The 25921-nt window shown below is 24.4% G+C and overlaps 2 protein-coding genes across 9 annotated transcripts in view; one reads left to right on the top strand and one right to left on the bottom strand.

Moving 5' to 3' along the window:
* The window catches only part of LOC129612786 (prominin-like protein), a 173374-nt gene that overhangs the window by 54986 nt on the left and 92467 nt on the right, over positions 1-25921 (bottom strand). The gene's annotated exons all lie outside the window — the stretch shown is intronic.
* LOC129612746 (uncharacterized) overlaps positions 1-25921 on the top strand; it is a 47948-nt gene that overhangs the window by 15230 nt on the left and 6797 nt on the right. Inside the window, exons 3-4 of the mRNA XM_055526505.1 lie at positions 12756-12925; positions 14634-14810. Coding sequence (XP_055382480.1) covers positions 12756-12925; positions 14634-14810 — 347 coding nt within the window. The remainder of the gene's footprint in view (positions 1-12755; positions 12926-14633; positions 14811-25921) is intronic.

Here is a 25921-nt window from a genome sequence, read left to right on the forward strand (position 1 = left end):
TTTTTTATTTGTATTGTAATTTTTAAATTTTTGTTTTTGAAAAAAAAAAAAAATTAGAGAAAAATTGATTGTTGAAAAAAAAAAAATATTAATTTAAAAAAAAAAATGTTGTGATCAACGTTTATAAAATAAGGACATGATTTTGGAATATTTGAAAAAATTATAAATGATTTTTGGTTCAAAAAAAAATTTTTTGTTGTTGTTTTTTGTTGTACTATGTTTATTGTTATTTATTTTCAGATTTTTACTCGGACTCCCTGTTCTGTTCTGTTAAAATTGTCACTTTAAAATTGTCACCTTAAATACAAATTACTCATTAAATTTTCGAGATATTACTACTCCCTGTCGTTCTCTCTCGCTTCCTGTCACTTCAAATTTTTGAGAATGACATTAATATTTAAAGCCGGACGCTCTCTTATTTTCATGTTGAATGCAATTACAAGAATCATGTAATTAAATTGATTCCATTCGTAAATTTTTTAATTATCTGTAATATTTCTGTATAATTATTGTTTAATTCACAATTATAACAGAAATTCTGCATAAATAATGCATAAATTCATTTGTCAAATAATAATATTTTATAAATTATTATTATGTTAGTGTTACCGTGTAAAAATTATAGCAAAACTCTTTATTTAATTACACATATGTACATAAATTATGGTATTCCAATTTTTTTTAGAACGTTTTACTAATCCAAATATCCTATTTTTGGATATTGTGCGGAATTAAATAAACAGTAATATGTTAGACCAGTCTCTGTTTCTTCATGTTTGAATTAAACTCAAAGTCATTATTACTCAAATATCTGAAATACTTTAAATGAATACTTATATACTTGAGCGATGTAGTCATTAAGCGTGAATAGAAATTCAAAACTATTTAAAGTAAGAAACTGACTTGTTGAAGGCGTAAGAATCTAATAATTAAAGTAATAAAGCCATTCACACTAAACTGCTGAGAACAGGAGAGTTTTCTGCAGTTTTAAAAGGATTCTGTGTTAATTTTTAAGTTATTTGCCATATTTTATAATATATTTTTAAATACGCAATCCAATATCTGTACTTTTTCAATCCTTTTGACGAGATTCTCGACTTCCACAAATTGTGTTATTAAAAAAAACAATTGGCAATTCTATTAACTGTTTAACTATTTTCGGCATTTCCAAATTTAAATTTAATTCCAATATGATCGCTTATTTTGAACTTATTATAAAAGTTGAATTTGTAAGACTTACTTCCATAACACTTTCACGTAACATTATATACAAATTGTTAAATTAAAAAAAAAAAATTTTTTGTTTTGAAAAAAAATCAAATTTTATTTTGAATTTTAACCAAAAAACAAAAATGCTTTTATTTAATAAAATCAAAAATTTATATACGTATCACTTCTCTTTTTTTTTTATATACAAACATATTACATATATACAATAGGTATATAGAAAGAAAAAAATTTTCAAATAAAATTTGAACACCCTGAGATAATTTTAATTTAATAACGGCGACGACGATTTCTGAATACACGACGATTTCTAAATACACGACGTCTAGCTGTTTTATAACGATAACCATCATCTTGTGAGAAACTGTGTCCTGGTTCAATTTCATTACCACCAGCTGATCCAATATCAAATCCGGCATCACCACCGCCTCCAAAACTTTGTACACCACCGCCAACACCACCACCAAAACTACCGCCTACATCATGACCAACATCTTGTAATGGTGGTAAATATTCATTTGAAAGTTGTGCAGCTGCAAAAGCAACAGCTACCAAACAGAATGTAATAATATTTCTAATCTATAATATAATTGCGTTTACGATTAAAGAAACAAAATTAGAATAATTAATTTTTTTTTTAATTTTAATAATTAAATTTTAAATTTTAATTACCATTTTTTTTTTAATTAATTAATAATTATGTTTTTAACTTCTCAACTGTATGTTTAAGAATGATTTTAATATCGTAAATTTGAGATCATTTTATACAAAAATCATAGACAAGATTTTTTGAGAATTTGAAATTTTCATTAATTTCACTTATGTCATTATAGGATTCTCTTTTTCATTATTACCATAAAATGTCAAAAAAAAAAAAACAAACGAAATGTTTAATTGTTTGACTAGTTGTACAGAGTGTGTGAAGGACACAAAACAAGCAAAAAATATTAAATGTAGGTTAGAAGAGGGTGTGTGTTAGTAAGGGGAATTGAATTCAAAAAAATATTTAAAATTTTTTAAATGTTTAAAAAAAAATTAAATTATAAAACATCAGGTTTAGAATTTAGATTTAGATTTTTTTTTTGTTTTTAATTCCAGCTTTCTTTGTAATTAATCAAGTTTATAGAATATTTTCTTGTTTATTTTTTTTGTGTGTCTCCTTTGTCTTTAATTAATTTAATTCTTAAAGAAAACAAAAAAAAAAAACAAAAGAACCAACAAATCAAATTGAAGAATTTCTTAAAATTATGCTAATAATCTTTTTAATTTTATTATATTAGTTCTAACGACCTTATCTAATTTATTTAAATATTTAATTATAAATATAAAGATATAATTAAAATTTGAGAAAAAATATTATGTAATGCGCCCCCATGGGAAAATAATTGTTATCAGATTGGCATAATGGCTATTTCAGAAAAATTTTAGATAGCACACAAAAATTTCGAGTGATTGAGAATATTTTAAGAGAGAAATTCTTCAATCGGGCATTTTGTTTTCGTAAAGAATTTTAATATTTCTTAGAGTTTAAGTTCCTATAAATTTAATTATTATTATTAAAATATTCAATTTGAAATCATAATAAAGATTTTCGTAAAAGTAGTATACTGCGAAAAACGCAAACGCGACAGCTGCAATTTTTGACAGTTCTACAATATAAAACCAAAACAATTCATATGACTTAACTGCGTTACTAATAAATTATGACAATTTTATAATCTGGCTGATAGAAATTTAGCAATATTTATAAACAAACATGATTTACAACATTTGTTTATAAGCATAAATAAATAAGGTTGCCTTAATGTAATTCGCCACGCGATCTATACAATTTCCGTTCCGAGAGATTTTTGGAATCAAACCACAACTCATAGAAAATGGAATTCAGAAAAAAATAAATATTTTAGTATACACAATAATATTTAGTAGGTTTTAGAAATCCATCAGACGACCACACGTGAACGCAAGTACCTTAAGGTCTCCATAAATTTTATACATTAACAAAATTGTAGCACAATCATATGGAATATCAAGAGAAAGATGTTAATGTCTTAGATAAGTTTGTTATAATGTGAAGAAGAAGCAATATATAGAACTATAATAAAACAAAATGCTACTACTACCTTTCTTCTAAGATGCCGCACCAATGTGCAATTTGATATCAAATTTTATATATTTTTCCAAAAACAAAACACAAGAATTTTAAGGTAAATTTGCGTTGATGTAAAATAAAATCGTATACTCTATTAGTTTAATCACCTTAACTGCAAAAATTGAAATTACAAAATAAAAAATTACAGATGACTTCAATGTTAACTGGTTCTATAATAAAATAAATAATATGCGGTTCCTTTTCAGAAATGTTTAACGTATTTTCACAAAACAATTGCCAAACAATAAATTGTCACAATAAATAAAAATATATGCGAAAGTAATTATTTAAACTTACACACTAGGGTTAATTCGAGTATACTTTATACTCTAGAAAAGAATAGCAGTGCATATTTTTTTATACATGAAATCACATTTGTCACAAAGTTGTACTAATGCTCCGATATACCAGACTGATTTACAATTACATTAAATATAACTTTTATACGTAAAAAAAATTTAACATTAATATTTCATACACAACGTGACATTTACACACTAAAAATTTTAGCGAGTGAATTCCAACTAGACAAATTCTAGTGACGAAATTCACGTGAATTCAAGGAAAATTAATTAGTTTTCTTGCAATTTCAATTTTTTGAATTAGAAATCTAGTATTTTACAACTAGATGCTCTAGGAAATTTATTTTGCCATAGAATTCTGGTAAACAACAATTACTGTCTAGTAATATAGAAAAACAGGAAATAGAATAGAAGTAATTTTTACTTGAAAACTCTATAAATAAATAGATTCCATTAATGCATTTGAAGCATGTTAGACGTCTAGAAAAATTAAATAGAATAAAGAGAAAAATAATAGATTCCATTTACGTACAGAATAACTAGAAATCTAGGGAGTTTTGGACGAATCTGGGCGAAAAGAACGGAATCCGATTTTATAATTTCCAGTTTGCAATTTTACAAAAATGCGAAATAGAATAGAAGCAATTTTTACTGGAAAACTATGAAAATCAATAGATTCCATTAATGCATTTGAAGCATGTCAGATGGCTAGTAAAATTAATCAGAATAAAGAGAAAAATAATAGATTCCATTTACGTACAGAATAACTAGAAATCTAGGGAGTTTTGGACGAATCTGGGCGAAAAGAACGGAATCCGATTTTATAATTTCCAGTTTGCAATTTTACAAAAATGCGAAATAGAATAGAAGCAATTTTTACTGGAAAACTATGAAAATCAATAGATTCCATTAATGCATTTGAAGCATGTCAGATGGCTAGTAAAATTAATCAGAATAAAGAGAAAAATAATAGATTCCATTTACGTACAGAATAACTAGAAATCTAGGGAGTTTTGAACGAATCTAGGTGAAAAGAACGGAATCCGATTTTATAATTTCCAGTTTGCAATTTTACAAAAATGCGAAATAGAATAGAAGCAATTTTTACTGGAAAACTATGAAAATCAATAGATTCCATTAATGCATTTGAAGCATGTCAGATGGCTAGTAAAATTAATCAGAATAAAGAGAAAAATAATAGATTCCATTTACGTACAGAATAACTAGAAATCTAGGGAGTTTTGGACGAATCTGGGCGAAAAGAACGGAATCCGATTTTATAATTTCCAGTTTGCAATTTTACAAAAATGCGAAATAGAATAGAAGCAATTTTTACTGGAAAACTATGAAAATCAATAGATTCCATTAATGCATTTGAAGCATGTCAGATGGCTAGTAAAATTAATCAGAATAAAGAGAAAAATAATAGATTCCATTTACGTACAGAATAACTAGAAATCTAGGGAGTTTTGGACGAATCTGGGCGAAAAGAACGGAATCCGATTTTATAATTTCCAGTTTGCAATTTTACAAAAATGCGAAATAGAATAGAAGCAATTTTTACTGGAAAACTATGAAAATCAATAGATTCCATTAATGCATTTGAAGCATGTCAGATGGCTAGTAAAATTAATCAGAATAAAGAGAAAAATAATAGATTCCATTTACGTACAGAATAACTAGAAATCTAGGGAGTTTTGAACGAATCTAGGTGAAAAGAACGGAATCCGATTTTATACTTTCCAGTTTGCAATTTTGCAAAAATGCGAAATAGAATAGAATTAATTTTTACTGGAAAACTGTGAAAATCAATAGATTCCATTAATGCATTTGAAGCATGTGAGATGTCTAGCAAAATTAAATAGAATAAAGAGAAAAATAATAGATTCCATTCACGTACAGAATAACTAGGGAGCTTTGAGGGAGAATCTGGGCTAAAAATACAGAATTTGGATTTACACTTTCGAGTTGACATGTTTTCAGAAACGGGGAATAGAATATACTAGTAATTTTTGCTAGAAAACTACAAAGATAAATAGATTCCACTAATGCTCTTAAAGCATGTGAGACGTCTAGCAAAATTAAATGGAATAAACAGAATAATAATAGACTCCATCCACGGACAGGATAGCTTGACATCTAGAGAATTTTAGTCGAATCTGGAAGAAAAAGACGGAGTTCGGTTTCGTGCTTTCGATTTTTTAGCGGTTGTCCGGAGATCTAGTAAATTTAAAAGGAATCTAAACAAAACAAACCGAACTATATACTATATATTACGCATACAAAGAAACCATGCAGCATCGAAAAAAATAACACGTGGTTTTTTAAACTTTGCCTTGTAATTGACCCAATGAGCTAACTTTTAGCAAAAGTTATAAGCTCATTGGGTAAAATAAATTGTTTTGATAAAATTATAAATAGAATAATACACATTAATTAGAATTAAAATTTGATAGTACTTAGAAATATGCATGCAACTACAAAATTATTTTAAATTACATTGCAATTTCCTCTGTCCTTTTTTGATTTTTGTACGTCTTTTGGTTTTGTTTTCAATATTTTGTAAAAAATCGCGGCTTTGTACAAAAAAGATAACTTTGTCAAAAATTGCTACACATATGATTCAATTTTGCGTTTCGTAAAAACTGACATTTGTAAAAAAAATCTGTTATTACTATTGTGAAATAGCTATAGAACTATTTCTTAAACATAATAATTCATACTTTATTCGTAATTAATACTTTCTTCGTTCAAATACATATTACTATAAATAGTAACTTAAAATGAACATCGAAACCCTTTTTGTCTTACTATGTTTTTTAAAGTCAAATAAAGGATTCAAACTAGTAAATGCGTCAAAATTTAGTAAAATAGAATTTAGTATAAAATCTATTGCAAAAAAAGTTTAAATATGAAGATTATAGTTTTAAGAAATTTTGAGAAGAATGTAATATTAAATCACAAAAACAGGCTAATAGATTGGGGGATTATTAGTCGAAGCTTCATAAGGACTGAGGACTTGTTATATTTTGAACACGATATGGACGTACATATGAACGTATATAAATACATAATATTTGTGATATTATAAATGATAACTATATAGGTCTAACTAAGAAAACTAAGAAAATATACTTATGTATATGAAAATTTGAAATTTTTGGCATTACTATTACAGCTACTTTTCATTTTAACTTTCCAAAACCAATGAAATGTGGTCACACTATTCTAATTATTCTATTTCTACATTTGTTTACGTATGGCTTTACGCTTTTTTAAAAGTGTGACCACGTGTACATTTTTTAAATTATAAATTTTACATGGAAAACTAAAAATTTCAACATTACAAAAGATTTAAATTTTCAAATTTGATTTATGTACATAAACTTTTAGTTAATAGTATGTGTATGTAATGCATTTTTATGTATATTTTACTTATGCATGTATACATAAAAATTTATACATTTTATATAAGTAATTCAAAATTTTAAACATAATATAATAAAAAATTTTTTTGAAATCTTATTATAATAATTAATTGAATATCAACTTCAGTGCATTTATACTTATTATTTATTCCCTCATACTTCGGTGCATTTATATTTGTACAAATTTAAAAATGTACAATATTTAGCCTTTAGCAAAGCTAAGTGAACAAGCACATTTGTTACCCACTAATTTAAATAAGATATTTTTGGCAATTTTTAAAAAGAAAAATGCTTAGAATATGTTTATTATTTTAGTTTTATGGTACATATTCCAGATATAAAAACATAAATTCATATAATAAAATAGTTGGGCCAGTAATTATTAACTTAGATTTGCAAAAAAAATATGCTATTAATATTTTAATAATAGATTAACAAATAATATACTATTATCGTGATATGGTCACACTTTGCGCAACATGTAACAGCATGTTGAAATATTTTTCACATAAACAATACGCGCATAAAATGTACATATACAATTCTACATTATTACAATAATTAGGTAGCCATGAAATCAAACTCCAACAAAATGTATAAAATTTGTACATATACATACATACATGCATAGTTATGTATATTGTATTTAATATATTTGGTTTAAACTTTACAGTTATTTATGAACATACTTAAAAAACAAAGAACAGAGAAGTAAATTTTTTTGATTTTCGTTTCATTTTTTTTTTTGTATGCATGTATACCAAATAAAAAAAGTTTGATGGTGAAAAGAATAACGCAATAAAGCGTCTTAAGAAGAACACTCGATTTTGTTTCAAATCTTTTCCTTTTAAAATTTATAAATAACATATGTATACAAAGCTTCATATTTTTGTTAACATTTTTATCCCAAATAAGCTGCAAATTTTTTAACCATTTAAAAGCCCAGATATTTTCATTAAGCAATGTTCAAAAGACTTTTCTTAAATATGTATTTATTTTCAGAAAAGTTTCTCAATTTTGCTCGTTTGTTATTTAACATTTTCTTAAATTTAAAGAAATCTTCAATATATTTTGCTTAATAATGTATGTACATAATATGTAATAATTCTTTGGATTTTATTTGTTGTGTTACTCCTTTCACCACCAAGTTTTTTTCGCGCCATAATATTATTTAAACGTATACAGCATACTAATATTAGCATAATTATAAACTTAACATATACATACATGTATATTTAAACTACAAATCTAGTAATATTTTGTAAAAAATAGTAAATATCAATAGACTTCTTGCAAATTTTAATATTTTTTGGGAGGTTCTAGCATAATTAAATGTGAAATAGTAAAATACACTTGATTTCAGTTGGAATTTGAGCAAAATCGGCGAGATTTTTAAAAAATATTGAATAACGTGGCAGTATTGAAAGGAACTTCGAAGAGTGAACTTTAATTGTGAATTTAGTTAATGTAAATCAAAAATTAGCAACAATAAAAATAGCACAAAAAATTAAAAAATAGTGCAAACAAATTAAAACTAGTGCAAATAAATTATATAACAGTGTAAACAATTTCAAAAGAATTAAGAAAATTTTTACAAAAAATAAAAAACATATTTAAGAGGTATGTTCATATACATATATAATATATAAATGCATATATAAGTACATATATATATGTATGCATGCGGGTAAACATAAGCCTAAATATTTTATTTTTTGCAATTTTAAGGTTTATAATTTTCAAAATATGGACGTTGAGGCTTTTTTCGTCTATTTGGTGGAAAAAGGTATTAATAAGGATGTTGCAGAAATTTTGAGAAGTAAGAAAAATATTATTTTTAAAAAATATTAATTATTTTTTATTTTTTTTTATTTTAACTGTAATTTTTCCGCGTCATTTTACGCACACACTAATCGACGTTTATATGTATTCGTGTAATTTTTTTTTATTTTAAATTTAGATTGCAAAACTGAAAACATTGATTCCTCCAGAACAAAACTTCAATCGTATAAAATATTTAATGAACGAGACATTTTAAAATCGTAGATTTGAAGTTGGATATTTAAACATATTGGATACTCACCTAACATTCCTTGCCTACAAGGGCACAATTGTAAAAATCGCAAACTAATTTATGAGTGCTTTTTAAAAGTTGCTTTTAATTTCTAGATTGAAAATGGATTGGAGCTCTTAAAAGGTAAAAGATTTAACATTCAAGTATTGGAAAACCTTAACTTAGAACCATTTTATAGGAAGGAAACAGAATTTCTCCAATATGGTGAGTTTCGATATAAATTTAGCTAAAAAACTCAATTAACTTATTATTTTTCAATTTTTTAAGAATCTTGCTGCCAAAAAGAAATTTGAAAAAAAACTAATGTTTTGATTGCGATAAATTTAGATGATTGGGAAAAACTTGTTGCAGAGGAAGATTTAATATCCCTCGTTTTAGAAATTTATGTGAGATATAAGAACTGCTTTGTCCTTTTTTAGATTTTTTTTTTTTTTAATTTAAGTAATATATTTGTTTACAGATTAATGCTAATATAGAAAATGTTTTAGATAACGAGAATAAGCAACCGTATCTCGTTTACAGATGTACTGAAAAATTTTCACGCCTGACTGAAAACATTTATTTAGTAATTGACGGAAAAATTATGGAGTGCGCAAACGATTTTCTTACAGTAAACATTATCTTTTTCTTGTAATTTAAAATTTGATAAAAAAATTTTGAAGTTGTTAAATTTTTTCGAAGTTTATATATACAAAATGAAAAATGTAAAATGGTACTGTTTCGGTGTTATATTAAAAAATTATCAATTAATGTTATTTAGTGTTTGGTTATATTATAAAATTTTTATAATTTTATGTATGTAAATGTTGCAAAATGATATAGATGACAAATCATTTAAATACACCTTATAATAATATTATAACAAATACACAGAAATGTAATACAACATGTAATACTGATATCACAACTTCAAAAATAAAAAAATGTATTTAAAAAAATATATTGCTATGTTAAATTTAAATGAAAAAACGTAAGAACATTATCATAAAACATTTTGTCAAACGCTATAAAAGTTAAAAATAAAAACCATAATTTGTTATGTAAGACACAAAAATTGTTATTTTTCTATAAAATGTCATTTATATTGCTTGAAATTTTTTGTGATGAGTTTCCTAAAATAACTTTAAAAATTTGTTATGAAATTAGAAATATTACAACTACAAAAGTTTTAACATTAGAATTTTCGAAAATTTTGGTTTAGCCAAACTGTAGTTAGGTAGGATATAAATCTGCTTAATATATCTATCCAATGCCATAGGATAGATGTATTTCACAGATTTTCTATAATTATCCTATAGAAATTGACCATCTTTTTTAATTAGAAATCTGTTCCTAATTACTAGAAACAGGTTATTTAAAAAACTGGAAATCCAAAGTTTCTCTTCAGGAAATCTATTTGAAAAAACTAGAACTATGATGAAAAATGAAATAGTTGTCTAGTTTTATTCAATAGTAATATATTGACATTTACTGGAAAGTGATTACTATTGTTATGGAAATTCTAGTCTTTATTATGGAAAATCTAGTTAAACTGCCAAGAATACCGTAAGAAATCTAAAAGATTTTCTTGCTTATTTCACTAGGCATTTTCTTAATTTCTCTAGTAATCCTCTTATTTTCACTAGAAGGTAGTCTCTCAAATTGTTGGGAATTCTAGCATTTATCATTGGAAGTCAGGTAAAACAAGCAAGTGGTTCTAGAAAAAATTAATGTGCTTTCTAGTTTTTTTTATCACTGTAACTCTGTGTGTTTTCACTAGAAATCAGGTAACTCTCATAATGGAAATTCTGGTAATTTTTCACAGGGAATCTAATTAAGTTATCTAGAATACCGCAAAAAAATTGAACCGATTTTCCAGCGTTTTTTATCAATATACTGTTTTTTTTCACTAGAAACTGGTTACTTAAAATACTGTTAATTCTAGTGTGCTTCATTGAAAATGCAGTTAAGTTATATGAAATACTAGTGAAAATAAAGAGATTTTCTACTAGAAATAGTTTTCGGATTCTTATTAAACGTAGTTGTCCAGATAACTAGAACTCTAGCTTTTTCAATGGCAATTCTAATTAAACCTACTAGAATATCAGTGAAATATTAAACTAGACAATCTATTGATTTTTTTTTCACTAGAAAAATCTAGGAGCGCAACTCTAGTTGTATTTTACTTGAATCTAGTTGAAAAAAATTTAGTGTGTACATATTACAAAAGCATGTATTTAACATTCAATATTATTAATTATATAAGTACGCCTCCAGATTACAAAAGATCATAAGAATTAATAAAACTTAAACGTAATATTTCTTAAAATAACTTGAGAGTCTCATAATGTAAGAATTTCATGAATTTCATTCTCTGTCTATATATGAGAAAAGTGAACTCGGAAGAGTATTTCTATTGTAAATTTCCCGTTTTCTCCAGGAATTTGATTTGACATTTTCTTATAATGTTTTGTAACCTTGTATCAATTGGTATTCTACTACATAAGTACCACTTTATTTATATCAGAGGTTCCCAAACTTTCCCCCCTCGTAGACCCCTTGTCGTGTTTTTGAATCTTTGATAGACCCCCTTAATACTTATTTAATTAAATTCATATTTTTTTTTAGACCCCTTTTTAAGATCTTTATGGACCCCTGCGGGTCTATATAAACCGCTTGGGAATCATTGATTTATGTAAACCATTAATTAAGAATAAATATTTTATATTTGAATTATGTAAGTAAATTACTATAAATCTGTAAAAATTATTAATCTGAAAAAAAAAATTTAAAATAATTAATTACATTAAATTTGTTCTTCTCTTTCTTTTAAATTTTGTAGTTTTATCTAACCACCCTTAAGCTGCCTAAATCCTAATAATTATAAAATTAAATTTTCTCTTCCTTTCTGTTACGATCAGTATCCTTAAACAAAAGATTAAACGGCAAGTAATTTCAACTTTTAAATTATATTAAATTTTGTGTTATTAAATTCATAATATTTAGGTTCGTAATAAGCTCAGTGGTAAATTATATAACAGTTTTCCTGCAACTGATTATTTTACAGCCGATTATAGTTATATTCGAAATTATCACGAAATTTACACAATTTTTTACTGTTTAGTTTATGAAAACTAATCAAAAACCAAATTTTTATGAAACAAAATCGGGTACTTTACAGGAGGTTTACAAAATATACACAGTCTTGCCTAAAAACAGTGCATTAGAGAAGCCTCATAAGCAGCCTCAGTTTGAGATCCTTCTTTCTATTAGTGTCATTTTTTTAATACATTGGAAACTTAAGGGTTTCGAATATAAATAAGAAATAGGATAAAAATTAAAGAAAGTTTCTATTTTTTCAACTATTTATTTTTTTTTTTAATTCATTTAAAAATTTCTAAAAAAAACAATCACAAATAACTTGACGTTCCCATTTAATTTCATCATTTCCATTCCAATATTTCAATATAATAACGATTCAGAATTCAATTCAGTTTAATAACGACGTCTTTGTCTGTAGACGCGACGATTTCTGAATACACGACGTTTAGCTGTTTTATAACGGTAACCTTCATCTTGTGAGAAACTGTGAGCTGGTGCTGCATCATGTACTGGAGCTAAATATTCACGGCTTGGTTCAACACCACCACCAATAGCACCGCCAGCAAATCCACCACCAACTGAACCGCCACCAAAACTTCCACCTACAGCACCACCACCTTCAATTGGTGGTAAATATTCATTGGAAAGTTCTGAGACATCGGCAACTGCAATTGCTACTAAACAGCAAACAATAAATGATTTTACAAACTACAAAAATAAAAAGCAAATTAATTCGAAACCAAAATTATATTAATCCTTTGAATAAAGTACCATTTTTGATATTTTCTATAGAAATATTGTTTAATCTTCAACTGAAAGTTTCCGAATGATTCTAATAAGAATTTTTCGATTCAATTTATAGCAAATTCAAAATAATTTTGCTAAATTTTAATATTACCAAAAGAAAAAATTAAAACCACTATAAATCACTATTAAGGTTTTTTTTTGTTATCGTTGTTGTTGTTGTCGTACTCTTCTTTTACTTCTTCAACACTAACTTGTTTGACCAACTTTTGTTTTTTTGTCTTTGACATTTGAATTGAATTATCAAAGCAAAAAAACAAAAAAAAAAAACAAAATTAATAACAAATCGCAGAAAAAAAAAAACAAATATGAAGATTAAAAAAAAACACAAAAATAAAAACTGTAAAACAATAAGTTACTGGTAGCGAGCTCTTGATGATCAATCTAATCCCATTGTTAAAGCCTTTTATATTCCATTTAAAAAAAGATTAATTATGTGATATAATTAGTTGATTATTAAAATCATATAAAAATTTTTGCTCTAAATACGTGAGAATTTCATAATTATGGAAAATTTTCTATATGTATATTATTTAATGGAATAGGATTTTATAAATAGGAAGGTTCAAGATCCTATTCGAAATTCTCTTATGTAATATTGAGGAATTTTTCGACAGGATGACTTAATTTATATTTGAATTAAAATGGTAACAAAAACAGCTCACTATGTAAATTTCGAGTTATAAACTTATCTAGTAAAATATAGGGGGCGATAATGTATAATATATGAGAGACATAATAAGATTTATGAGAAAGCGATGCATGACACTTAAGAAGGTAGCAAATCTAATATAAATTATTTAAATAAATTCTTAAATTAACCAGTATATTCATATTTCTAGCTTCTTTATTGCTTATTAAAATTGTAATCGAATTAAAATTGCACAAATTTAAGGCAAATTTAAGCTACTAAGAAGCATTTCCGGGATATAATGTGACTTAAAAAATTTCCACTCTTTTTGAGGTGAAGTTGAATAATTATTATTAGAGTTGAATTATTTGTACTTTTTAAATAATTAAGAAAACATTTGATTTTGATTAAATTATAAAAATTTGAATAAATTAATTTGTTAATTTTCCTCATAAAAATTAATTATCCTCCCATAATACTCTTACAGGAACAAATTTAATTAAATTGAGAGACGTTTTACAGTTATTATTGTTATGAAGTATGTGTTGATTGAGAAAATTTGTACGTGGTATGTGACATGTAGCGCACTGCACGCTTTTAATATTAACTTGAAATCGGAAAATTTCCATTGAACACTCAACAAAATTATTTTAACTAACAGTAACTGTTTAAATAATAGCAGGAAATAAGACGATCACATCACAATTTCTTTATACAAAATTATTATTATTTTTTTTTATTAGAAACATCACAATATTATTGAAAATTTATATTCCTTATTTATACGATATTTAAATAGGAAAATACTTTGAAAAAATTATTTTGAATTTCAATTTTTTTTTTTATTTAAAAACGACGTCTATTTCTGTAGACACGACGATTTTTGAATACACGACGTTTAGCTGTTTTATAACGGTATCCTTCATCTTGTGAGAAACTATGTGCTGGTGCCGGTTCTGGAGCTAAATATTCACGGCTTGGAGCACCACCATGTGAAATACCACCGCTGAAACCACCACCACCGATAGCTCCGCCACCAAAACCTCCACTATGTCCACCACCGCCGCCGCTGCTAAATCCACCACCGCTACTGAATCCACCACCACCAATTGCACCTCCACCATGACCACCACCACCAAATCCACCACCACCGAATCCACCTATTGCACCGCCATGGCCGCCACCTCCACCACCTTGTACTGGTGGTAAATATTCATTTGATAATTCTGAAACATCAGCTACTACAATTGCTAATAAACAGCAAATACCAATTGATTTTAGAAACTAGATTTGATGAAAAAAAAAATTCAAAATTAATTCGAATCCAAAATTATTAATCCTTTGAATAAAGTACCATTTTTCGAATAATTTTTTATATTTTTCTATATAAATATTGTTTAATCTTCAACTGTTGGTTTCCGAATGATTCTAATAAGAATTTTTTGATTCAATTTATAGCCAATTACTCAACTAATATTTGAGACGTCCATCAAATACAAAATTTTGACTATTTTTGTACACAAAAAAAAAAACACATATAAGGTGTAATTTTTTTTCTTATTTTTGCATTACCTACATAAGCAATTCCAACGTATAAAAAAAAAACCATTGAATACCAAAAATATGTAAGAGAGAAAAAAAAACGCATATCATATAAACCATCAATAAAAATATATTGTGTAGCCTCCCAATAATACAAAAAAAAAATCACCAAAAATAAGAAGGTAATTTAAGAAAAAAAACTAATTATTAAGAAAAAAAAATCACTTTTACTAAAATTTTAATGGTGATCCCATCCATCATCATAAAAAACAATTACTTTTTAATCCGGTTAATAATGTTATATTATTCGAGTACATTTGGTATTTCGAGTACGAGTACAAATATATTAAGCACACCATCAACCATATCAAATCTATACCCAAAAGATTATTCGCTCAGTTCGACTTTTTCTATTTTACAATAATATTCTGAAATCGAATATAGATTTTAGTAATGAAACGTCAGAAGAACTGCCATTTTACAGAAGTACTGCTTCACAGAGCACCTCATTATACAAAGCAACTCTTATTATACAAAATAACACTTTACCACTAGTGCAACATTTAAAAAAGGCATATACTAAGCTAATTTTGTCTATAAAAATTTTACGTTACTTATGTTCGAATAATATAAAATTTCGAACTTATTCGAACTCATTTCTGTCTATCACTGCTCATAATATTTAAACTTCAATACATTCTAAATTTCCGCTGAGTTTTCTAAAATTTCCGCCGAGAGAAGAGAGAACAAGAATGTATATTTGCCAAGAAAAAAACATATAAGAGAGAGAGTGTCAATTTGTCAAATCCTCAGATGAAATAAACCAAAGAGTACACGCATCGAGTTTGCCGAAACACTCAACTATAATTCGCAATTTTACAAAACAAAACCCTTGCTTTAAATTTCGAAATTCTCCAAAATCTATAGTATTTGTACTCGTACACGTCTATAAAATTTTAATATCAATAAGTGAGGTGATAATTAAATGTTAAAAACATAATAAAAATAATTAAAAAATTTGTTTTTTTTTAGTTTATTTACTTTTTTGTTACCGCAAAATTGAAGGCGAATTCATTTATGTATGTACAATGAAAATACATGAACAAAAATTATCTATTGAAATTTCAAATATCGTAAATTTTAATAATTAGCATTATAGGTAGTAATAATAATGCATTTGACATTATTTAACCTTAAACAGCACAATTATGACTGTCTCAATATCTACGTATTTGTATTACTCGTAGTATGACAGAGGAAGAAAGAGAGAGAATGACATTTTACTCTAATTTTATTATTTAAAATCTTTACAATTTAAAATAAAAAATAAATTATAATATAATGATAATCTCTTAATAATGATCAATTAGAGCTATTAAAATTTTCAAACATAAAAATCAAACATTTTTAACCAAATGTGTTTTTTTTTTTTTTGTCATTTTAAATGTCACTTTAATGCAATTAACAATATTGTTTGTTAAAATTTTTTTTTATTAGCTGTTGAAATGTTAATCGTAAATTTCACCTTCATTATTATTTGATTTTTTTTTCTTATTTTGTTAATGAAGATTTATAATTAATGTAGATGGTTTTGTTAAATTATTTAATTTAAATTAGTTAAAAGACTAATTTGAAAATTAATTTGAAAAAATAAAAATTTTATTTCGATTCGCCGGAAAATATGCAATTTTTATGGAAATTCCTATTAATTTTTACTTAATTATTCAATGGATGAGATGGTAGTCCCTTATATTACTCTCTCACACACTTTTATATTCTCTGTACTATCATCATACTGTTTTATGTTCTCTTACTCAGTGTTAATTTTGTAATCGTTCCGCGTGCGAGGAATCACTGAAGGAGAAATTGAGAGAAAATTGTATAATTACTATCGGGGCGATCTACCTCGTAGGGATTTTAATTATTCATTATGAGATTTTAGTATTTGGCAATTTTGAAAATAGCAAATGACAATAATGGCAAAACACCTACTTAGAGCTCATTTTAATCCCGTATATTATTTTGTAATTTTGAATTTATTAATATAATTAAAATTCAATTAATATTAAAAATTAGCATAATTAATTTTAACTTTAAAAAAAAATATTAATTGATCAAGTTACCATTTTTGAATTTTAAAAGAAATTCTCAAAATTTTTTGATTAATATTTTGATTAACAATTATTATTAATTCACAATATTGAATAATAATTAGCAATAATATATAGAGAAAAAGTATAGATTTACCTTAAAAATAATTCGAATAATTCAGACAATAATTTTTTTTTCGAATATTATAGTTTAACAAAAATTTCTTTTTATTGTTATATCTTCTTTATAACTGGTCAAATATCCAAATATAATAGAAAAAAACAACAGCATTTATGTTTTAGTACCATTATTAACACGGAAATTAATTTTTCATCATATTTATTCACGGTTACCAATTTGTAGGTACTTATAATATTTTTTTTCCAATAAATTCATCTATCATAATTATATAAAACTATAAGATAATAATTATCAAATAAAAAATATTATTTCTAAGTATGTAATGTTATTAAATTTTTAAGCTCCTGTAATTAATTTTCGGGGAAAAAAAAATTATAATTGAAAAATCATTCTTTTTTTTTATTGATTACTTATTCTATCGATGACTAATATGACAGTACTTATTCGAAAAATGTAATTCAAAAATTTGTAATCAAAATTTTCGTCAACTATACTCAAACAATTAATTGTTAAAAAAAAATTAGGAATTTAAAGTTTAATATTAATCGGTACATAGTACTTAAAACAAGACTATTACTTTTGTAGTCAAACTTACGAATGACATTTGAATTATGATTGGCACTTCTGATTACAGTCTTCTATAGTTAGAATAACGGAGAAGTATAGGCTCTAAAACAAATGATTTTAGTTGTTGCGATTTTCGCGATTTAATACTATGTCATACAATGTTGAAGTTAAAGATGATAAAGTAATAATAATTTTCATACTATACAGGAAATTCTGTGTACATTACATACTCTCTTACCTTTCCGATCATATAATACTTTCTTTAATTTTTATTTTACAGAGTTCTCTTACACTAAATGTATGAGACAGAATAAATAATATTATTAGTAAAAATTTTCGAATCTGTAATGTACATATAATAAATTACTGAATATAATGGAACTAGAAAAATCGAATTATAGATCCTAAATATATTGCTAATATTAGTTTTTTTTTTTATAAAAATCGAAATTCATGCTTAATGTGGGCGTGAAATTTTTATTTACAATATAATTCATCTTTCGACTTGTTTGCATGAAATAGCTAAATTAACGAATGAGAATCACTTAACCCAAAATCTGCACTAGAAGGGTAGCAAATATTAACAATATCTAAATCCGAAATCTAAATACGAAAAAGGGGCTTATTACAAGTTACAATGAGTTTATAAGCAATTTAATAACGTTATTCCATCAATCAAACATTTGTTGCCTTATATAGTAAATTTGAGAGAGAAAATTCAACACACAATCTAAATCAGGCAGGGTTTGCAGTACACTATCAAATATTGTTGATTAAACTTTCATAGGTTAACATTTATATCAGTTTGTCAAACTTGATTGAGCGTCATACAATTCTTATCGAACATGTTGTACTCGTATTATATCTAATTTTTTCAATAGTTTTTTCTTTGTTAATTACCAATTGGACCAAACTCTTTTAAGTATTAAATCTATCATAAACGTTAAGAAAATTCAATTTTTTCTTAAATTTATAAGAAGAAGAAACAGAAAGAACACAGCAACAAAAAAAAATTAATTCTCACCTGTTATGGTGGCGTCAAATTAACCGAAACAAATTTTTTTTTTTATTATTGTAGATGTTTGATTAATTTTTTGAACATTTATGGCAATTGAATTTTAATTCTTTTCATCTCAATTATATGATAATTGTTAAGTAGTTTCAATAATTTTGAACAATAGAACAAGAAAAAAAAAATTAATAAAAATACAAACTGACGGAAGTCTTTTTTATTATATTTGAAAATTTTGTGTATAATACAACATGTATGTTTGTACATATTGTATAAAGATATTTATATCCTTGGACACCTTGGAACACTGTTTATTCATGTATGTATTTATGTACTTTGTTCAGGTATATGAGAAAAAATATATATATATCTAATCTAAAACCGCAATTTATCATTAATTTTATTTTTGCATTCTTTTGTTTTATATTTGAACGTTTACCGCGTTGCCCATTTTTTATTTACTCGCGCCGGGATTATTTCCAAAAAAAAAAATATCATTGCAATAAATTAAAATATTGACAGTTTTAAATAAGATTTATTGATTAAAAAATGATTTATAGAGTAATGAGATAGAGAGAGGAGGACAAGAAACTGGTAATTTTTGAACATAGAAGATTTTTTTTGCATATAAACATAGAACATTTTGGTATCCATTGAGTAATAAAACTGGAACCATCATTAAATTTTATTAGGAATTATTGTATACGTAATAATTGAAGGATATTTTTCTATAATTCTGCAAAAAAAAAAAATTGGAGATAAATATTATCTTTATTTAATAATCATAATATTGGAGATATTGGAATAAAAGAATGTGTAAAACAAATTATGAGAATTAAATTTATTATTACGGTCGCTTAAGTAAAAGTGATTATTGTTTAACTTTCACACTTTGCTAGCTTTGATTCATGGAAATTGCTGTTCCTGATTAATGCTGACGTCATGCAATTAGTTGGATCAAACATATTTTTTGTATTGTAATGCTTTTTGTGATCACAATATCTTTATCTCATTTTCTCTCTCACATTTTCACAAAATTTCATTGAGTTTTAAAATTGAGCTTTCTACAAATTTTATAATATAGAAGAAACATTTCACAAGACTGTGCGAATGAAGGTAATCAGTGGTTAAATCGCCCTTATCCGAATAATTATTTACTTATTTGAATAATAACTCGGACTATCAAGGTTTTTGACCATCACTGATATATTTGATACATTGTATTGAACATGTTCAAATTATATTTAATATTATTACCCTCTTAACTATAATATATATACTCTAATACAAAATGAGTGGGAGAACATGATTCTTAAAAAATAAGAGAAGAGTACAAAATTCTCAAATCATTATTCTCCACAATACTCATAAAATTTGTTTTAATTTTTTATTAATTATATTGATTATTATTTATTTAATTTAATTACATAATTACAACAACGTTATAACAAATATAAAATAAATATAAAATTTAAAATTATAATTGGCAAAATATTTGAAAACAAGAGAAGAAAATTCATTAAAGAGATAGGAAAACCATAACACAAAAGTAGGAGAGTAAGAGATGATATGTGATGTAACAATATAAGAAAGAGAATAATAAATGTCATCGTTAAAAGAATTAATTTTCTTTAAATATTCAATTATATATATTACGATATTAATATTATATATAATCATTTGTATGTGTGTTTATATATATACTTAAAAATGATATAAATTAGAAGCAATATTAAAAATTTTAATTAAAAATCAATATATTTTTTTTCTGAAGTAACAAGAGAGGAAAAAATCTCGAGCCTTGGCGTTGACAAATAAAGCATTAATTACAAAAAAATAAAAATTTTCTCCTTCACTTTTTTTTCTCTCAATTAAAATTTTAATTCACAATTAAAAAGGTATTGGAAAATGTGAAAGAGCAAAAAATAATTTTTTTTTTTTTATTAAATTTTGTTATAGTAACAAGAGAAAATTTTCCTTTTCATCAACGGTCTCACTTTTTTATGTCTTCATGTTTATAGCAAATTTTAAATTAATCTCTTATACACAGAGAAGCTGGATAGAAAGTTAATTATTAAATAAATTTAGAATTAATTGGATTAAATTTTTAATTCTATTGTTGTTATACGCTTTCATTAAACCTTATTAGTGTATAACTAAAAAAGATTTGTAATTAATTTATTTATGAATGCACAAAATATATAAAAATAGCATCCCCCTTATATATATCAAAATTAAATTAATTTAATTATATTAATTCATTTATGTTCCCATATACAATGTGATCTTGAATTTCTTTTTTTTATTATTTTTTTAAGATTCCTTTTTTTTGATTCCTTAAAAATCAAAACCGGTTTTATTTTTATAAATGTTATAAAAAAATTACGGTGTATTTATAGATTTATTATTATTAAATTTTTTCTTTTTTATAGCTCTGGCTACCGATGAAATTAAATGCCATTAAAAATTAAAATTTGCCTTAGAAACGAATTCATATACTAATACTTAAATGGGGATTATTATTTAATTTTTATTATTATTGATAACATAAAAAAAAAGAAATTTAATTCAAATATATTTAAAATTAATAAATGAGATTTAATTTTAATTGAATTTTTAATTTTGTGTTATACAATTTATAATTGATATAACAGATATAATGTGATATAACAGTATGTAGAAGATTAATTGAACTAGGGGGCGTTCTTTCTTACTGAATGGTGTATCTTTTACATTAAAAATTTTATAAATAAAAAATTGAGTAAGAAAATGAGAACAAAAATAAAATGAGTACTTCAAGTAACTACTAATTACTTAGATGCTATACTAAATACTCTTACTTGTAATTATTTGATATAAGTTTTATTGATTTATATAATTTGGGCGTCAAATTAATCATTAATACAGCACAGATAGAATATTATTTTTATTACAACACTATACCTCGCAGCGAAATTTTTTCAAAGAGAATTGTTAAATCCCGGTAAAAATGAGGGTAGGTAGATAGTAATTACACTGAGTGAGAGTAATTCCGACCAGAGGAAAACCTGTTGAGAATTGAAATCATTGGTGGACGTCAAGACCAAATGAGGGTATTTGAGAGGAAAGAGTAATTACGCCGAATGAGAATAATTCAAAGTGGAGGATAATCTGCTGGAAATTGAGTCTATTTGAGGAAGTTTTTCTTAATAATAAGAAATAATGAGATTTTTGGATTATATTTTCTAAGAATATAAATTTAAAAATTCGAAAATTTTTAATAAATATATTTGTAAAAAATTTCAAAGTTATTGCTAAAATTTATCATTATATAAGTATAAAGAATCGAATTTCTCTTTATTATGCTTTGCACTTTTTTTTACAACAAACTCAAATTAACTAACATTACATTAACCAGAAATATCGCAATATCTACTGTGTATAAAGAGAGCAATTCACAATAGTACTATATGCATTTAAAACGAAAAGTTTTTTTTCGAAATTCTTTAATAAATTTTCTTTAATTCCTGTATAACATTTTAGTAAAAAATTAAATATATATTTAAAAAAAAATACAATTTCTAAGAACTCTTAAAGGATGTTCATTGCTCAGCTTTTTTTATTAATTAGTAATTATGTATTAGTATAGAGAATGTACCGTGCTTGTACTCTCAACTATACTATGTTACTATAAGAGCCTATTCAAAAAGTTCAAAATTAACATTTTTACTAAATCATTAAAGAATTTTTACAAAATGACATCACAATAGTATTAAGAATATTCTTATATATTGAATAAGATTTTATATAGTTAGACAAAATAAGATATGAACTAAAAATTGCATGACATCATTTAAAATAATTTTTTTTCTTTTTAAATAGATTAAATCGATATACAAATATAATTCTGATGGCTTAGTTAATCTAAAATGATTAAGCGATTATAATATTAATTTATATTTTAAATATAAAAAAAATAATTCTACTATTTTCATAAAATCGATATTGTGAATTTCTTTTAATGTTTGTAATATCAAAAGTGTATAAAAACAAAATAGGAATTTTATTAATTTTGATTGTGTGCAACAAGCTTTAATAGAATGCAATGTGAATAGTGCTTTGAACTCACATTTATACTTAAAAATTGAGTATAATTTTAAATCATCTCAATTGCAATTATTTGCTAACATACCGTAATATTGTAGAGAATATTCTACATTCTCAATAGTCTATATAATAACAATTTTCACTTTTTAATATTTTTAGTGATATTTTGTAATTTTACCTTTATGCAAGTAAAATTCTTAAAGTATAGCATTTGAGTTTCCAAAATTTATTATTTAGATAGAATGACTCATGAGACTCTAATAATGAGAGTATATTTTGGTGAAATTGAGCGAGATTATATTTTAATTTCAATTGCATTTTTCACTTTTTTAATTTCCAATAATGTATAAAATAACATTAATGAGAATTAAGAATAACAGTATTGAACTATTTACCATTAATATTGTAGAAATTTTGAGAAAATATTAAATACAAAATATGTCTCTCCTTGATTGCAATATAAGGTATATAAAATTAATTTAATAGAATATTTAAAATGAGTTGAAATAATAAAATTTTTTTATCTCGTCTATCTCGCCATTTTACTCGGCGAGTGAGAAGAAAGAGAATGTGGAGAATTCTGGTTTGAAAGTGAATAAAAAGTGAGTCAAAAAAGCGAGATAAACGATTAGGCTGTAAAAACAAATTGAATAATTTTCAAAAAAACTATTATACAATTCTCTTGTATCTTATATAAGACTAGAATAGCTTTTACAGTAAATTTTTATCAAGTAAGAGTAAGTCCAATTTTCAGATCTTTCATATAGCTACTATATACTCAAATATTTTTATTGATATTAAAAAAAAAAAATTTTTTTTTCTCTATTTAACTCTAATTTTTTTTTTAAATTGTTACGGTGGTTTTTTATAAATTTTAAAGTTTTATAACACTAGAAATTTTAAAAATCATATTAAATGATCATCAAATGGGATCAATTAATCTTAAGAGGCTCCACATACTTATACTATAAATTTTATTTCTCTTGAAGATTATTGAAGTGATTTTGTGGTCAACATTTTTTTTTTAATGAGAATAATTAAAATTACCATGGGAACTGAAAAAAAAATTTGAAGAACTTTTATGATAACAGAAAACGTAAATTTTATTTTTTGAGTTTTAATAAGCCAAGCAGCTTTTTGATTTTAAAATTCTTACAAAAAAATTAATTCATTAAATTTAATTTTTTTTTTGCCACCATTAGACTCAAGTATATAAAAGCAACAATAATATTTTTTATCAGTAAAATTTTAATAACTACTTATAATACAACTTTTCATCAACAAGATAAATTGCAAATGAGCAGAGGGAAAAAAAAAATAATAACAACAAAAATTTTGAATAAGAAATGAGCAAAAAGAGCGTCCAAATGTCTAGTGCTTTGTTATAAAAAATATTTGAAATTTTTTTTATATTTATTTTTTTTTTTATTAAGAAATAAATAATTTTTAAATTTTTTTTTTTTAAATAATTATCATTAAATATTTTTTAATATAAAATTAAATTATAAATTATGAAAAAACACAAAAAAAAAATGAAGGATATGGTGGTCGGAAACCACTCCTTAAAAACCATAAATATCACTCTTATTTTTTATTGTCATATAATTTTGATTATTAATCATTATAAATATCAGGTTACAATATTTTTATTCTGCATTAATTGTAAAAATTTATATTATATAGTCAATATGATAAATTGTTATAATAAAATATTTTATTATAAACACACGCTTAAGCTAGACTCTTGTTATACATAAGATTTTATGGCGTAGACTTTTCAAAAATTCTCATTGAAATTTACAAAAAAAAACAAAAAAAAGGAGAATTAAATTTCAAAAAATTCTCAAACTTAAAATATTGTAATTTTTTTTACTGGTTTTCTCTTAAATTCCAGAAATAATTGAAGTATGACAATAAAATATTAAGAGAATTGAAAGCTAAAGGTTAAAATTAAAAAGAGTAAACCGATTGAATTACACTATGTAAGAGATTATTGTCATACATATGCAACAGTACGCATTCATTCAGTATATGAAACTGCTCCCACTAATTTGACAGATGAAGAAAATTATTTGAGAATTAGTGCTTATTTTTTACAACTAATTCTTAAATGACACTTTAAATGACATTGTCATTTCATTTTTCATTAAAATTTAACAAATTACCAATACTAATTAGTAATACTAATGATACTAATACATTACTAATTCCATTACTCTTCTATTATTTCTCTTATATAGTTATTAGTTATAAAAATAATTATAATAATAATACAAAAAATAGAATAATATTATACTAATTTCAAATAATATTAGAAACCGAATTAGGCATTAATAACCACATATATAGAATATACATATACCGCGTATTCTACATAGTTATACATAGTAATAGTAAATTTAAAATTATATACGTTAATTATTAATATTATGTATGATGAGCTAGCTGTTGATCATAAATTCTTAAATTTAAAAAGTGAGAACAAATTAATAAAATAATAAAATTTACAATATTCGATTTATTTTTATCATCTATATATGAATGAAATTCTTAAAAACTAGATCATAATTTTATTTTCAATGAATATTGAAAATTTAACAAAAAAAAAAACGTGTCCAAAATATAATCTGATTGCTCATTCATATTATATATAGATAGATTAATATTTTTGATGTGAGCATAAGTGTTTTAACAATATTCATAACTCATTCTACAAAAATTTATAAAGTGTTTCAGTAGTTAAATAATAAATATTTTAATAAGATATTTTAATTTTATCATAG

Source organism: Condylostylus longicornis, unplaced genomic scaffold, assembly GCF_029603195.1.
Source record: "Condylostylus longicornis isolate FDR11 unplaced genomic scaffold, ASM2960319v2 ptg000077l, whole genome shotgun sequence".
Lineage (NCBI taxonomy): Eukaryota > Metazoa > Arthropoda > Insecta > Diptera > Dolichopodidae > Condylostylus > Condylostylus longicornis.